This window comes from Mycetomoellerius zeteki, unplaced genomic scaffold (assembly GCF_001594055.1).
Source record: "Mycetomoellerius zeteki isolate Tzet28-1 unplaced genomic scaffold, Tzet1.0 scaffold323, whole genome shotgun sequence".
In the NCBI taxonomy this organism is placed as follows: Eukaryota; Metazoa; Arthropoda; class Insecta; order Hymenoptera; family Formicidae; genus Mycetomoellerius; species Mycetomoellerius zeteki.
Window position 1 is genome coordinate 338,769 of NW_017257309.1, and position 15,459 is coordinate 354,227.

Consider the following 15,459-nt stretch of genomic DNA (forward strand, 5'->3'; position numbering starts at 1 on the left):
AAGGAGCATATGTCTATAGGACTTTTTTTCTTAGTTTTTTACTCCTCTACACGCTCCCGAAGTTTTGCCATTTAATTTGGAAACACCCTGTATATTACTTTCATAGTTTGGAATAGGTTTGGAATAGGAAGTCATTTTTTTCTTCAAGGAGCACATATACGAGTGCATATAATAATTTATGTAGGTTTTTTCTGAGAGGAGCACGCACACTTGACGCCTTTTTTTAACTTGTTTTAAAAAGATAAATTTGTTATGATTGATAAATATACTTCGTAACTATTTGAACTTTCGTTTTATTTGTGAAAGTACTTTTAGGTATAAAAATGTTAAATATTATATTAAATAATCAAAATTTATGATGAAAAAGTTAATATTAACATAAAAAAAATGTCCGGGTTTTAGCTGTAAAATCCGGGGATTGGAGCTCATTATCCTAGATTAGTGATTTTACAGATGGCAGCCCAGTTATACCGATTGTTTGGCCAAAAAATTCCATGTTATGTGTACGTACGTATCGCCACATGCAGACGGTGGCTGCTCACCTTCTACCTCGCAAAGCCGCACATAACGTCACGAAACGTCGCCGGCGACAAATGGGATTCGTGCCGCGCCATTGACTGCGTCCGACGTACGGACAGATTAGTGTTAATGTGTTTTGTTGTTCCCCTTCGCGTGTCGCCTGCCACGAAGCCATTCGGATATCGAGGAGATCCACCAGTACAGGAGTACATTCCCGAACGACCTCGACGTCGGTGGATTCTGGTACTGGCAATCCTAGAGCAGAGGAATTACGCGGACCGAGGATTTCGTAGTGAACATTGTTCCAACGATTCCCGGAATCTTATCTTCATGAGAGTAGCACGCTATCTGGAATAAGTCCGAGTCCTACTGTGGTGCATGCGTGTCATCCTGGGAGGGAGTCAGCTTCTTCGAAGAAAAATCGCGGAGCTTTAGTGGTTATCCGCAGTCATGGAAACTCTTCGTTGTAGAATCGTTGCGTTATTATACTCGGGCCTGTCGATTTTCTCTTATTTCCGTCCCGCCACTTTTCTCTCTCGCAGTATTAAAAGAGAGAGGAGACGCACGCCAACATCAATGGTTTCGAGTCGGAGAGAGAGTCGCCGATACAGTACTCTCGTTTCCGTCTGCTACCCTCTCATCTGGAGACTTTATAACAAGATAGAAGGCAACGATAAAGTAATTTATCCGGGGAGTGAGCTAAGTGAGGCACGAATGCTTCCATCGTGCACACCTGTGGTCGTGCTCGTGCAAAGGTAGTATTCGACGAGCATTTTCATTCAACTTTTCGTTTCTTTGAAAGCTCACGCCACTGCCGATATCTAATTTTTCTTCTCTCCTTTGAGCGAGGTACAAATTTCTGTTTTCTGCCTTATCCCTGCCGCAATTCGATCGACGAAAATGCTTTAACAACAACGGTACATGCCACTCTGCGATAATAAAAACGCGCATGCTTATGCGAAGTGAAAGAGTTGAATTGCAGCTTTCGATATACAAATCGCAATGTTAGCATGCTCGACTGCGCGGTCGTTTCCCTTTTTTTCTTCTTTTTTTATGGAAGTAATCTCTCTTCAGTGTCTCATATTTTCCTCTCTCTGTTCTCACTGGTTAATCTACCGTTGTTAGACGCGACCCAGCAAACGAAAGGGGATAAGACAGAGAAGCGTGATGAGTAAGTCCTCGCTGCGAGACTCCAGATTGCTCGACAGATATGTAAGATATCACTGCGCTTTACCATCCCGACTTTTCCTCCATTCCTGACATACGACTTCCTTCCTTTTGAAGACACCGCTGACTATCATCGCGAGTCTTCCCTCTCACACTTTCTTCTCTTTGCGCCGCCGGGAATTCCATAACGAACCGCGATATATACGAATGACATAATACGACAGCAAGCGGAGATGTGAACCTCGAATTTTTCTTCTGAATTTACAAAGAACGACAACCGGGAGTTTAATCTTATATGTAATGAAAAGCGGAACGAGGTGAATATTATATGCGTACTGTGAAACACCGTGTTATCTCTCTCTCTCTCTCTCTCTTCCTCCCCCCTCTGTCTTTTTCTTCTCGGACATATCTCGATGTAAAAAGAAACTGCCGACGAAGCACGGCTTGTCAGTCTATATGGGCGATAATTTCTGTACTATATGAAATTTTTTAATACTGCATGCACTCGGAATTCCGATTTACAGATTAATTTATAAAGAGCGTACATTACTTAACGACAGAAAGAAAGATATTACAATTAGGAAATTGGAATTCATCTTCTATAAAGAGCATCGATTTAGCTTGTTACGGTTCGTGAAATCTCTATGAACCTACGAGTGGGAATTGCGAGAATTTAAATAAAGCATTTTATAGAAATCAGAGCTTATAGTTTCCTATCTCTTTCATGAGAAATTAAGATATAAAGTTTCAACTCTCTGGATGTATGGAAGTGAGGTTTTAAAAGTTAGAAGAATACGACAGTTTTCAATGATTTTTATTACGGACCATAAACAATTGTTATCCAAACTCAATTATTGCATACAGTTGAAAATTAAAAATTGTAAAAAAAAAATATGTAAATATTACGTCTCATAAGTACTATCGCTTGTATAGAGAAAACGAAAAATATACAAATGTTAATCCTGCTCCAGAACGTATAAATGTTTGTAGCGGATATACATGCAAATATATTATATTATTTCTGTGGCTATGGACGAGAAAACAGAGAACAGGACGTCATTAACTATCCCGTGAGACTTGATTTTATATGAGCAACTGCATAAAATGTGCAATGGAAGCTTTGCATGCAATAACATGGCCTCGAGCCAAATGTAACAAAATATAGTTAAATAATGCCACGACTGAAAAGCGTGTCGTTACAATGGCAATAATTTCAGTAACGGAAATGGAGAGGGACAAACAATTCAAATATTAAGCATATTTGCGACATGGAAAAGCTTCTCATTATGAGAAAAAAAGTTTTCATAAAAAATAGTACAATTAAAATAATCGGTGAAATGACAAATTTTTCTTTAGCAACACGACAAGACATGTCTCTTGTGAACCAGAACACAGAGCGAAAGTGTATTTAGATGTAATCGTGTGCGCTTCCAACCGATTACACGAATTTTCGATTATCCGTTGCACGCTATTAGGAAAGTTCGTACTTCCATATTCATCGTCGGTCGCATCTGGAAATGGAAATTGGATTTCTTGCAAAAACCGTTATCGTGTTGCTTTTGATCGAAGAATGTGAACCAAAATCCTCGCATGATATGATGGAGAACATATGTATCGAATTAAATTCCAGAAAAATATTTACTACAAGTTACTTTTACGAATCATTTCTTTAATCCAATTAAATTTGGATAAATAAAAATTTCAATTTCAATTTATTTATTTGTGCATTAATTAATTACAAATGAAAGCAAAAGCGGTTACAGAGTTAGATAAGAAAATTAAGTGTACAAGGTGCACAAAATGGTGCGGCACCAGCAAAAGTCACGCTGCAACTATAATAGAAAGAAATATTTTGGAGTAAAAAATTTTTTATATGTCAACATTAACGAGCATGGATTATAATAGGCATTACGCATATTATAATCCATTAAGAAAGTGCGTGCGTTTGCATTTTCAGTGACACAGTCCAGTTTACGTGGACAGTATATTATGGCTAGCGCGTCGTATTAGGGAATATTTATGACTTGATCTAAAATGGTACATCGAGCCGAATTCAATACATCTGTGTCGCATCTATTAGTTGCAAGGGAAAATAACGAACCACAGATATGTCAACTAGAAAGCTTTCTAATGTCAATTTATAATATAGATGACGAATTATGTAACGAGAAACAATATAGATTAATATAAATTTTGTAATATGTAATTAGAATTGCGATATGAACCGCATATCAACGAAAAATAACAGTTTGAATATATAATAACCTTTTTTTGACAAAATTCTGTTTTATGTTTCGATTTTATATATATATTACCTACTAATATTTATATAAATATTAAATATAGGTAGCTAAAAAAATGAACAAAATTAATTTATAAAATTAAATAATATTGAAAGGTTCGTCTTTCACATTCTGGAAATTTTATTAATATATGCATACGAGGACGTAAAATAACAGGAGAAAATGGAGGAAATATAGGTTGGTTAATTTGACAAATTTTGAACATTTTTAAATGACATTTTTGACTGCTACGCTGCACCATGTTATACGCTTTTGTATTCATGCGGTTTATCGACGTTCCGGATATTACGCAGTCAAACAACAAAATGCGAATTTTTATCTTGCTTTGAAAATCGGAACGGTATCGTATTTACCTGTGTCGGTGATATATTGTCACTGGCTACGCGAACAGCTGCGCTCTCTGCGAGTCAACAGGGAAAGAACTCCAGTGATCAGCGTGAAATATATCGCCGAAACGGTGACATTACCCGAAATCGAGGATTCGGAGAATTCGCAAGTATGCGTGGGCGTGCAAGGATCTATTTACGCTTCTAGGAGAACATAACCGCAATCCGGACATAGACGAGAGAATGCTTGGTCGGAGTCTAGTGACAGAATGACGGCACTTTATATAAACTTGGAATATATCTAAAGGATCAAAAAAGTAAAGATGCAAGGAAACGGTTTTTATTAATCGCGCTTAGTTATACCGAGATATTTAATATTTCAACTTTATAATTCGTGTTCTGTTATCGAATATGTTGTACGATTAAAAAGCCGACGTTATGCAGCTTTAATATAACGGCGTTTACAGCCATGCCGGTAGTATAAAACTTCCGCAGCGTGTCAGGTCGGAGGAAGAAACGCGACAAGCTCACGTTCCGTTACATCCTGCGCTAATATAAGCGCCGTCTCGGCGGCCGTGGCATAAGCCCCTCATACACTGAATGGCCGACGATTCTTCATCCCGTCCGAGAGCCCGAGTGACACTTAATTGCCAGTTTCTTCGACTTGTGCCCGGTCCTACGTGAGCCTCCTCATCGTCGTGCAGAAGCACAGCGATTCGCGCGGGTATTCGCATGATGAACGACCAAAACTCGTCCTCTGACCACGCGAATTCCGCGGATTCGCAGAATTCTCTGGGCAACCGCAAAATTTCACGTTTCACTGTAGACACTTGGGAAACGCGTTAATCATTGCCACCTGCCTCGTCCTCGACTCTCTGGGATGTAAGAGAGGTGCGAGAAGGAAACAGAAGAGAGAGAAAAAGCAAAAAAAGAGAGAGGAAAGAGATTCTCACGGAACTCGTTGTCCTCCGGCTGATGAGAAAAAAATAAAAGGACGGAGGTACCTTTTCTGCGTGAAGAATGGTCGTCGTTTCGCGCCGAGTCTGAATCCCGTTAGCTTGTGGTCTTAACGGATGTCTAGCGAAGATATGGCCGCGGAAACTGTATACCGAAGCTTAGTTGTCGAAACGTTTATACAGAATGAGAATTTAATCGTTTAAAAAATCATTGGGAAAATATTTGACGATATCAATCCATGGGAAATATAGAGATTATCTCAAAAGCGTCTTTCAAACTCGCTCTTAATCCTTTTGCGGTTTTTTAAGATAAATTACATCCTCGGATAGCTGCGACTGGCGGAAAAAGGTGAAATTAGAGAAAGAGAAGATTTTATATATCCCGGACTTAATACTTTTTCATAGAGTAATTTTTTTTCATGGTAATTAGTTCAGTCTGACCTTCTCTTGGGACAACCACGATATGTCACTGCGGAACACCAAGCACTTCTCTGTACTTTTCCCCAGTGTTAAATCTTGTCATCGCTAAAGAATCGTTCTTGATTGCACTTCCAACGCTGCAGCGTCTGCTCGCGGATGCGCACGACTATCGTGCACATGCTGCTTAGTCGAAGCTTCCACATCATTTGACTACATTGAGCACATCGTGTAACGACTATTTTGCATCAGCTTAGCGCTGAAAGGATTAAGTTTATAACCGAGTTTGAGGATTACGAAGTTGCGATGCGGTCCGTTGATGCAGACGGTTCATTCATACCACGAGCTTTATCGTCGCTAATTGAGATCTCGATGGACGAACTCCACGAGCTTGTTGGCATTGATAGATGATGGATGCTTCACCTATGGAATCATATGTCGGGGTCAATGTATCGATTTCAAGCGTTCCGCGAATGTCGATTCAATTCGATAAAAAAAAAATATATCTATCGTTTAAATTGTTTATTGGGATTGTTTAAGATAGTTCAAATTGCAAATTCAATACGTGTCAGTGAAATCGAGACCGATGATTCGCAAAATTTTATTTGGCAATTAATTTGAAATCTTTTAAATTCTCAGAAATTTATAAGGCTTCACGCACAATACGAAGTAAGTGAGGCGCAAGGATTAAATATTTCATTGACTTTAACACGTCGGCACAACATCCGTCGCATAAAGCACCAGTTTATCCCTCCCTCTACGGCTCGACGTCGTTTCTGCACCATTCGTCCACGAACTTTTTCTATTCTTTCCCAGTCGCGCGCGAGAGAAGAGCTCATCAGCTAATGGAAATGGCGATCGAACGTTAGAAACGATATCGATCAAAATATTCGACCGTTGCGAAGTGAGTAGAAAACTGGCCACGACGGCGACGAAAAAAGAGAATGGTAGTGGCGACGGCGATGGCGACGGCGACGGCGACGACGACGGCAAACGCGTGGAAAAACGCAGCGCGAGAATGAGACGGAAGACCGCTACGTTGTACTTGCAAAAGCAGAAAATAATGTAATTATAATTTACGAGACGCAAACAGCACAATAGACAGACGCGCGAACGGAATCATGTCGAACGGCGAACCAGTGGAAGAAGCAGAGATAGAGAAGCGAGAGACGAGACAAGTCGGGTGGAGTCATCGGGAAAGCAGCGACAAAGTGCGACGACGCGGTGCGAAAAGCCGATAAATCAGCCGACCTAGTCGGAATTAGTTACCGTTCCATTTTGTAGCAACGTTAAGTAAGTTGCCTTCCGCTCCGTTCTCCTACTCGTCCCGCCTCTGCCTTCCTTCCGTACCTGCCTCCGTTAACTTTCTCTTTCTCTCTCTCTTTCGCTCTTTCTATCTCTCTTCTCTCATTTCCTTACTCGTTCCTAGCACCCTTATCTCCGGGGCGGCGGAGAAGCTCGTCCGTCCGCCTCTCTGTCTCGTTTTCTTCCTTGTTTCTTCAATGGAGGATCCGACGTGCTCTACAGACTCTCGTTCTGAGACAAAACCACCGGTATATCCGCATCGCGACAATCTCGCAAAATTCTCTGGTAAAGACCGCGCCGGTCTGTTTCCGGCGTGTGTCATGTCTCCGGTTAACTGTCGTGTCTTATCGATGACATTAAATATCATCGGGGAGCGCTAGAACCAGCTGCCGAATGTGTCTGTGCTGGACGTTGTCGATCGTCTTTTGAACGAAATTCATTGTAACCTTCGACGAGTTTTATGGACTTTCGTCACCTACAAGGTTCAAAGGTTTTTGATTATCGGTTTTGGTAAAGCTTCGAGAAATTGAAAAAAGTTTTGCACGTAGAGTCCAATACAACTGTATAGATTTTTAAAGACATTGAAATTCGTTGAAACATTCACGATTTATTTTCAACAATAAATGAATTTGCGGGTTGAATTTTTCTATTATTTACAGCATTTACAAAATATTTTTCTTCGTTCTGTCGTCAAAATAGAAATTGTATTTTTACGAAATCTCTTGGTTCGAGCTTATTTTCTTAAAAATTTAAAAAAATTCATATAATAAAGATTGAAATAATATTAAATTATTATTATGCATGTATCCTCGACAGCTTATTATAAGAGATAAAATTATAACGCTGAACTATTGACCTTTGCCGAATAATAAAGTATGCTGAACTTGCGAGAATTCAAAGGTCACTTAACGCGCCTGCAAACGATAAACGAGCTGCTCGCTAGCCAGTAAAGTAGGTGATAACCTTTTTCTAGGCCACAGGCTACATCTTTTTTATCTTCATCTATTCGTAGCAGCTATTCGCATCGCTTGAAAAAAAGATGCAAAAAAGAGGAAAAAGCACACATTAAAGAACACTTAGTAACGCTTATGCAATGAGGCGCTATTGTCTGGAAAGCTTTGCAATTAATCAATTATCTTACGTATGCGCGATATTATACGCTGGAAGCTATTTTAAAAGAGATGTCCGTGGCTTCTCTTATTTATAAAAACATTCGATATCACAAGAAACTAATGCGACGTGAAAGATTGATCGGTGATATTTTTTTCGCGACTATAACTCAAGTTTATATTGAATATAAACCTTGATATATTTTCTGCGAGTGCGCTTGACGTTCTACGGATGCGAATTGAAAAATAGAAAGATTCCGTAAATTTTGAGAGGAAACGGAACGTTTTCAACAGATTTTCGATAATTTTATTTCTATACAATATCCGCGCTTTAAGAGGATCGATACGTATCTCTAGATATAGATCGCGCGATTGAAGAAAGTCATTTTTCATCGTTGAATCGTCGCTTCGGAATGATCGGAAAGGTGTCAAAAAAGTCTGATTTAAAGTCTAAATTAAATTTCATGACGAGGCGACGAACTTTTTGCTGCCGATAGCAACTACTGCTACAAGCACGCAGTGCGCACGAATGTTCGTATTCGCGGTTACGCCAAAATGCGCAAGAAAATATGAACGTTCATCATTCGAACGGAACCGGAAACCCATGCGGATATATCCTCGGTACGGATTCTGCCGAGGGGAGGATATGGGTGGGCAGAAGGGAGAGTTGCTTAAATCTGCAGAGTTAGGACAGGACTTACCGCCAAGACGCGGCTCGCAAATGGCGTTCAAATTAATTTCAACAAAGTTCGTAAATTATTAATACCCGCCGGGCCGGCGGCTGCTGACTCGCTTGTTCCCGGCTAAATGTGCTGTTTAATTAGGAAATCCGCGATTGTGGTAAGACGGGGATTGTCAACGGTTTTACGTTACATTATAGGCTACCGTGGAGCCTTTCCACTGCGCTGACCGCCTGCCACGCAGATGATTGTGAATATATCTCGCATCCGCCAGTGAAACGAACTTAAAACTATTCCGACAACGCCATGCAATGCCACGTATCACCTTGCGTTGCGCCCACGTGCAATTACGTGTTGCGGTGTGGAAGTTTGTAAAACAGCGTGGCGAAATCGTCACCACCGTAGGAGTAATGGTTCCGAGAATTCTTTTTTCGCGACTAAAACGACTGCAGCGTGAAATTGCACCGCTTTGGATTAAAGCGTTAATCGCGGCATTTTGTAGATTATCAGAGTGTGACTAACTTTTAGACTGTACATGCCGTCGTAACTTGGACAGGAAAAAATTGGACGAAAATTGGGCAGGAATTTCAGAACAATACCATTTTCTCTCCTCATACATAATATATGATAGTTTACATAAGCAACGATCGCTATTCTAAAAACTGTCGATTGCCAATCTCTGGGATAGCCACGTCTGACAGCACGATTTTCTCGCCAGTATAGAAATTGATCGCCGTAAGTGAATTCGTTCCCCAAATATAACGGGAGACGTAGTCGGAATACTTGGTGATTCTAAGAATTTTGAGAGGACGGCTCATGAATGCAAATTAAAACGTTTGCCGCTTTTGCCATGCATCTCTTTCCCGGTGCCCCTAGCCTTTCTTGGTGCTATTTGGCTTCTCTTACAAACGATGTTCAAAAGTCGATACTCACAGCGGATTATGCTTAAATAAAAAGTATCATATGTATATGTAGATAAATAACACATGTATATAGAAAATATAAATTATAATCTTAAATGAAGCTGTCGATAAATCCGTAAATTAATTAATGAAAAGACAATTGTGTACATTGCGTAATTAATTTACACAAACGCTGAGTTTCACAGAATTAATGTATTTTTAATCGAATATCGTTAAACACGGTCAACATCGCTTATAAAGCCGTTGCATACTATTTTCACGACATTAGATGCTCGCAAAATCGTCCGCTTCTGCTTTCTTTATTTTTATGGTGTGCGCATACTCCTAAGTTTCTCCATAGATATATAGGGCCACAACGCAATGCTCAACAATAAGAAAGCTTTAGAATGGCAGTGGCCATTACGGCACAGCATAATGCACATTTCCAGTCCAACATTTCCAATAATATGCCGCTGTTAAAGCGAAAATTATGCATTGACGGAACGATGAAGAAACGATAAAGAAAATTAAATGAAGATGCAATTTTTCCAACAAGAAATATATTAATATTGATTTTGACATGCTGTTATTCGTAAAAACATTTGCGTTTCTTCAAATATTGAGCCGAGATTTAGATTTCCTTAACATATGTCTTATACATTAGACATAAGTCTCAAAGTGGAAATCGAGCTAAAAATGGCACTAAGAGAATGGATGAAGAAGGAAAAGCTTGTACACAACGCGAACGATATTTCCAATATTCTCGCAGCAACGCCAAGTTTGCTATAACGCAAAGTTTGAGATAAGTACGATCCTGATACAAACACTCATACAACATTCATGACTGACGACGACGCGATGTATTGATACCTTGCACCTTCCCAGTTTCAGTACATCCGAGTCTTTTCCCGTATCAATGCCTTTCCCTCTCAAGCGCAACCGTTAAAAGTACCGCGCCGGAGCTGATACAAATATCTTTCCTCGTTAATTCAAAGAAAAAAATACATACATATTTGGTATATTAAGTCTAGTATGATATATGATAAAAAATATATATATATATTTGAAGTCTTGTGAGTTCACGAGGGTCGTTAAGGTAGCTACTCGGCCAAGATATTGCATTACTTTTTCCAAACTCGATAAAAGCCATTGTCGGCCTCGCGTCGACGGCTTTAAGGCGCGAGATCGCAGGAATAGTGACCTGGCCAAATGACAGTTTTATCGAATTTCTTCATATCCTAGATACGAACACATATCGAAACGTATATTGTACAGCTAAACGATGAATTACGAGATAGCTCTGTATTCAATGATGCATTATTGCATCCCTAACCCAGCTTTTCGGCATCCCGATTACACGCATCGTATAACAATATTAATTACCGCTGGCTAGTTTCTAAACCAAGTCAACAGTAAGTTAATATTGCGCGCGCTGGCTCGTGTGATTTGTTTAGGAAAATAATGCCCGATAATTATTGCAACTACGATTGTGACGACAAACATATTTAGCTGTATATCTCGATTATGTATAATTTTTTATCACAATTTCTGTACATGAATTTTTACATATGGATATGTAAAATATAATTTTACATCTTTACACGTGCAGTGTAACTTGGAATTTCACAATCATATTGCGGAACGCTAATGGTTTACGCACGGATAGACAGCGCTCTGTTTATACTGTGAGAGGAAACTCGTGGGAGAAGCGCGGAAAATATATTCACGGGAAAATATACAAGTACACGCACGCTCACGCGTAACGCCAAGGTTTGCCTAATGACGGCATTTCTTCGGAAGATTCATCTTGCGAAGCGTACTTCAGCGATTCTGGCGTTAAATTACGGAAAGATTAATAACTGTCGAGAAGATTAAAGCGTAGAGACTCGAAACGAATACGCGCTACAATCGTGGTACCGTTATACGCGGCAAAGCGGGTTAAGATATTTATCACATTAAATAATTTCATACCTTCCTCCTTGTGAGACTCGTTCAATCTTAATGCTATGCGAATAGTGTAGACACATAAAGACGGCGAACTATCAAAAAAATGCGACAAGCCTATAGAGACATGAATATCTTTTGTATTACAATTTTAATTTATTTGATAACAAATAGACGGTTTGCCTGACACAAATAAAGATTTTTTTTCTTCATATTGCCATTGTACGCTTTCAACGAGCGGGATTTCAAAAATTCGTCGTATATATTTTAATTTGGAATATTTTATTTCCACTAATAGAACTAATAAATATGTGTCATGATTATTATTATTATATTTTTGTAGTCTTTGCGTGATTTTTATGCAATGTGTCCTCGTGATACAGCAGAGCCAGTGCTCGTTTGCATATTATAGCAGCCGTCGATGCGCAAGCACTTGTAATTAAAACACGAAATATTCATAATTTAATTCGTACAACGTATCTTTCAGCACAAAAAGATGAGAGCAACGAAGGAAGCTGTCGCGTAATTTAATTGGCATTTTTTCTTCCTTTGGCTGTGCCTCAATTAATTACTTTCGTTACATTCCCTTTTTATTCGTCAACTGTTGCCGCTCGTTAAGTCACCGTACATCTCTTTGTTACAGCGTCTCTCTGCGATATGGTTTACAACAGCGATACAACAAAAACAGGCATAGTTATGTCACCTGGATACCCGAATCCATATCCATCCAGGACACATTGTACATACGACTTCCAAGGAAGAGGAAAGGAACGGGTGCAGGTGATATTCCAGGACTTGAATCTGTTTCATTCTCAGAGCAATCCAAATGAGTAAGTTTATCATATTTTATGTAGTTCCACTGCTGAACTATATATCCGTTGTACGAATATATCTTCACTCGGAAAATTATATCTGTTTTCGTGAGACTTGCACGGTCAGAGACACGCGCGATCGATTTGTACGTCGTGAATATGCTGGATTTATACAGAACTGTCTTTTCACAAGTACATCATTGTGTTTGGTAGCAACGTAACTCTTAACTCTTATAACACATAGATTGTGTCTAGAGCTTTCAATATATTCTTATGACACAACAGGTACATGCTACCGTAAACATTATGTTTGCATGCGCGTAATAGACGTCGCCCGATCTGTCTTCACGCTGTTACATTGGAATACAAGTGCAATTTCAAAATTCCATGAGAAACGCTTTGTAAGCCGGCTTAAGAGTAAGGCTGGTACTGCTTTATTTTATACTTTAACGTGTTATTGCTTTTACCCTTTGCTTTCGAAAATTGTACGACGTCGAAAATGTGGAGAAACCGTAGGTTCCAATTTAGTAAATGTAGTAAAATTGATGCCTTGAAGATTTTCAAATTTTTCTGGCACGTTTACGCACATCGCGCTTTCTTCCCTTCCAGGTCAATACGCATTCGCCTAAATTCGCCCATTCCTTTACGTAAAGTTGCATTATCACTTTACCAGTGTAAGAAATTTTATTTGAATCCGACAAAAGATTCTTATTCTCAAAAATCTGACCAAGCTTTCGAGAATACCTCTGAGTTCCAAGCAGCGGAGATCGATTCCGAGAGCGTTTCCTCTAACGTAGAGATTGAAGGAAGAATCTGACCGAGAGAAGAGACAGATCAGCATAGGAAATTCCAGGAAACCGCTGTGATACAACCACTGCGGGTTCGCCGACAATTGCACTCGCTGCGATCACTTATCCTCTCATTCATTTTCCACGTGGCTGATCTTAAATACGATTCAATTAGGACTCGCGCGGACTATTGAACTGACGTTCAACTGGTACTTTCCTCATTGCTTATAATCGTCTGCACTTGTACATTATGCGGTGATCACAAGAGCTTCTCTATTGTTGAAATGATAGTTACGATTAAATAAACTCTAGAGCGATACGATCGATATAATGCACACATGAATAATTTGACTGTCACAACGTATTGCTTTTCTTTTTATGACAGTAATGTGAAAAACGGCAAAGTTTCAAATAAATTTACACACATTATTAATGTAATTGAAATTACACTCAATTGATTATATATATACATATACATATATATATATATATATATACCTAATAGGCTTTAAAAAAAAACTCAATATTTTTAAGAATACGCATCAATATTACGATATATCATATTAAAAATGTTTTTGTTATGCGTTGTTTTATGAAAATACATTACCTTAAAGTAACGCAAGTATTATCGTATTTCTCCATAAGACACAGGACGTTTTGTAATATATATGATATCTACTTATGATGCATGTAGGAAACATGAGTGCATTCAAATGCTAAGATGATTTCTTTTGAATAGACGTCCATTGAAGAGCAGTCGCGTCGCGTCGTCATCTGATTTTTCTATCCAGTTTTCTTCCAATCATCCGAGTAGATTGGTCGAAATTTTCCGAGCGCATGGTTACCCATTCATGCAGTAATGCTACACAAATTTGCTCATGTACGAAATCACTGCACATGATCACGCACGTAGGCCTTGTGTGCATGGGCAAATAATATTCTTTATTATACATTATATTGGTTCTCTCTCGCTATGTCTTGCGAATTGTAAATTGGTTGGTTAAAAGCCATCCATTGTGGATTGTGCCCGCAGGACAATTGCGTAATTATGATACAGTAAACCACGGCATGTTGAGCTCAAATAGGAGGAATATAATAGGAATGCTCAAACGCTAAACGCAGCAAGAGAACGAGGCTACTTTCACGTGAAAATGAGTTTAACATGATTGTTTCTTTAAAGCTTGCCATATCATTCTATCAAAAAAAGGATGGACATGTTGCTTCTTTTACGTTCAACAATTTATAAAAATTTTTTAATTATATACTTGACGTAAATTCCGTATGTTCAAAACATACCGTTCTCGAAATTATTTTCTTTGTTCGAAATGCATCTCTTGTCGAGTGTGTACTTTACAACATTATCCATATCATGTTTACTTTGATTAATTTATTATCAGAGCTGTTGGTAAACTAAATAAAAATTTAATGCAATGTATCTGTTTTTAATATTATATTTCTAAATATATTTTAAAGAGAAAAAAGAGAGAACGCGGGCGAGAAAAATCAATAATATAGCTTATATTATATACATAGCAGCTTTACCAACGTAATTTTAATTATTTTTGGAGGAATTTTCTGTGAAATAGCACTTGCAGCGTATTTACTGATAAAGGCAATGTAGATTTTAATGTATCTATTTGAATATTTTTGATCCAGCAATCGCAAACGCATTTTATTGAATATAAAAATATTCGATAAAAAAACTGCACTTTTCTTTCTTTCTCTCTCTCTCTCTCTCTCTCTATCTTATAATATCTTTATATTACTTTATTGTAAATATTATAGATGTTCATTTTCAATATGAGATTCTCTATCTTAATAACCATGTTATATATCAAGCGAAATTGATAGTTTTAAGTCGATTATAACTGATTGCGATTATTTGGTATTTCCAACCCGACGAACAGATTGTAACGGATAATTTTCGCGAGGGACGACAGCGAGTTCTCGTGTCAAGAGTTTGTGAAACGAAAGTCCAGACTCCAGAATGTCAACTCGGTGTCGAGTTATCGTTCAAAGTTCGCTAGCGGCGTCGTAAGCACAGAATATAAAATTGGACACCGTGCAACGTGTTGCAGTACACACTCCGGTGCGCGTACCGGGACAAATACATCTTGATTCCTGTTCCTTGTGTTCTAACGGGACGTGAAATCAGAAATGGAAATACGAGTCCCCTCGGTAGCGGAGCATCTTTTGTCGAGGAAATGAAAAGTTTTTCCTATCGAATATTA

The 15,459-nt window shown here is 38.7% G+C and overlaps 1 protein-coding gene across 2 annotated transcripts in view; it reads left to right on the forward strand.

Annotated features, from left to right (window-relative positions):
* The window catches only part of Sol1, a 256,251-nt gene that overhangs the window by 215,381 nt on the left and 25,411 nt on the right, over positions 1–15,459 (forward strand). For both annotated transcript variants that reach the window (XM_018451833.1, XM_018451832.1), the window contains exon 9: positions 12,272–12,458. In XM_018451833.1, coding sequence (XP_018307335.1) covers positions 12,272–12,458 — 187 coding nt within the window. The remainder of the gene's footprint in view (positions 1–12,271; positions 12,459–15,459) is intronic.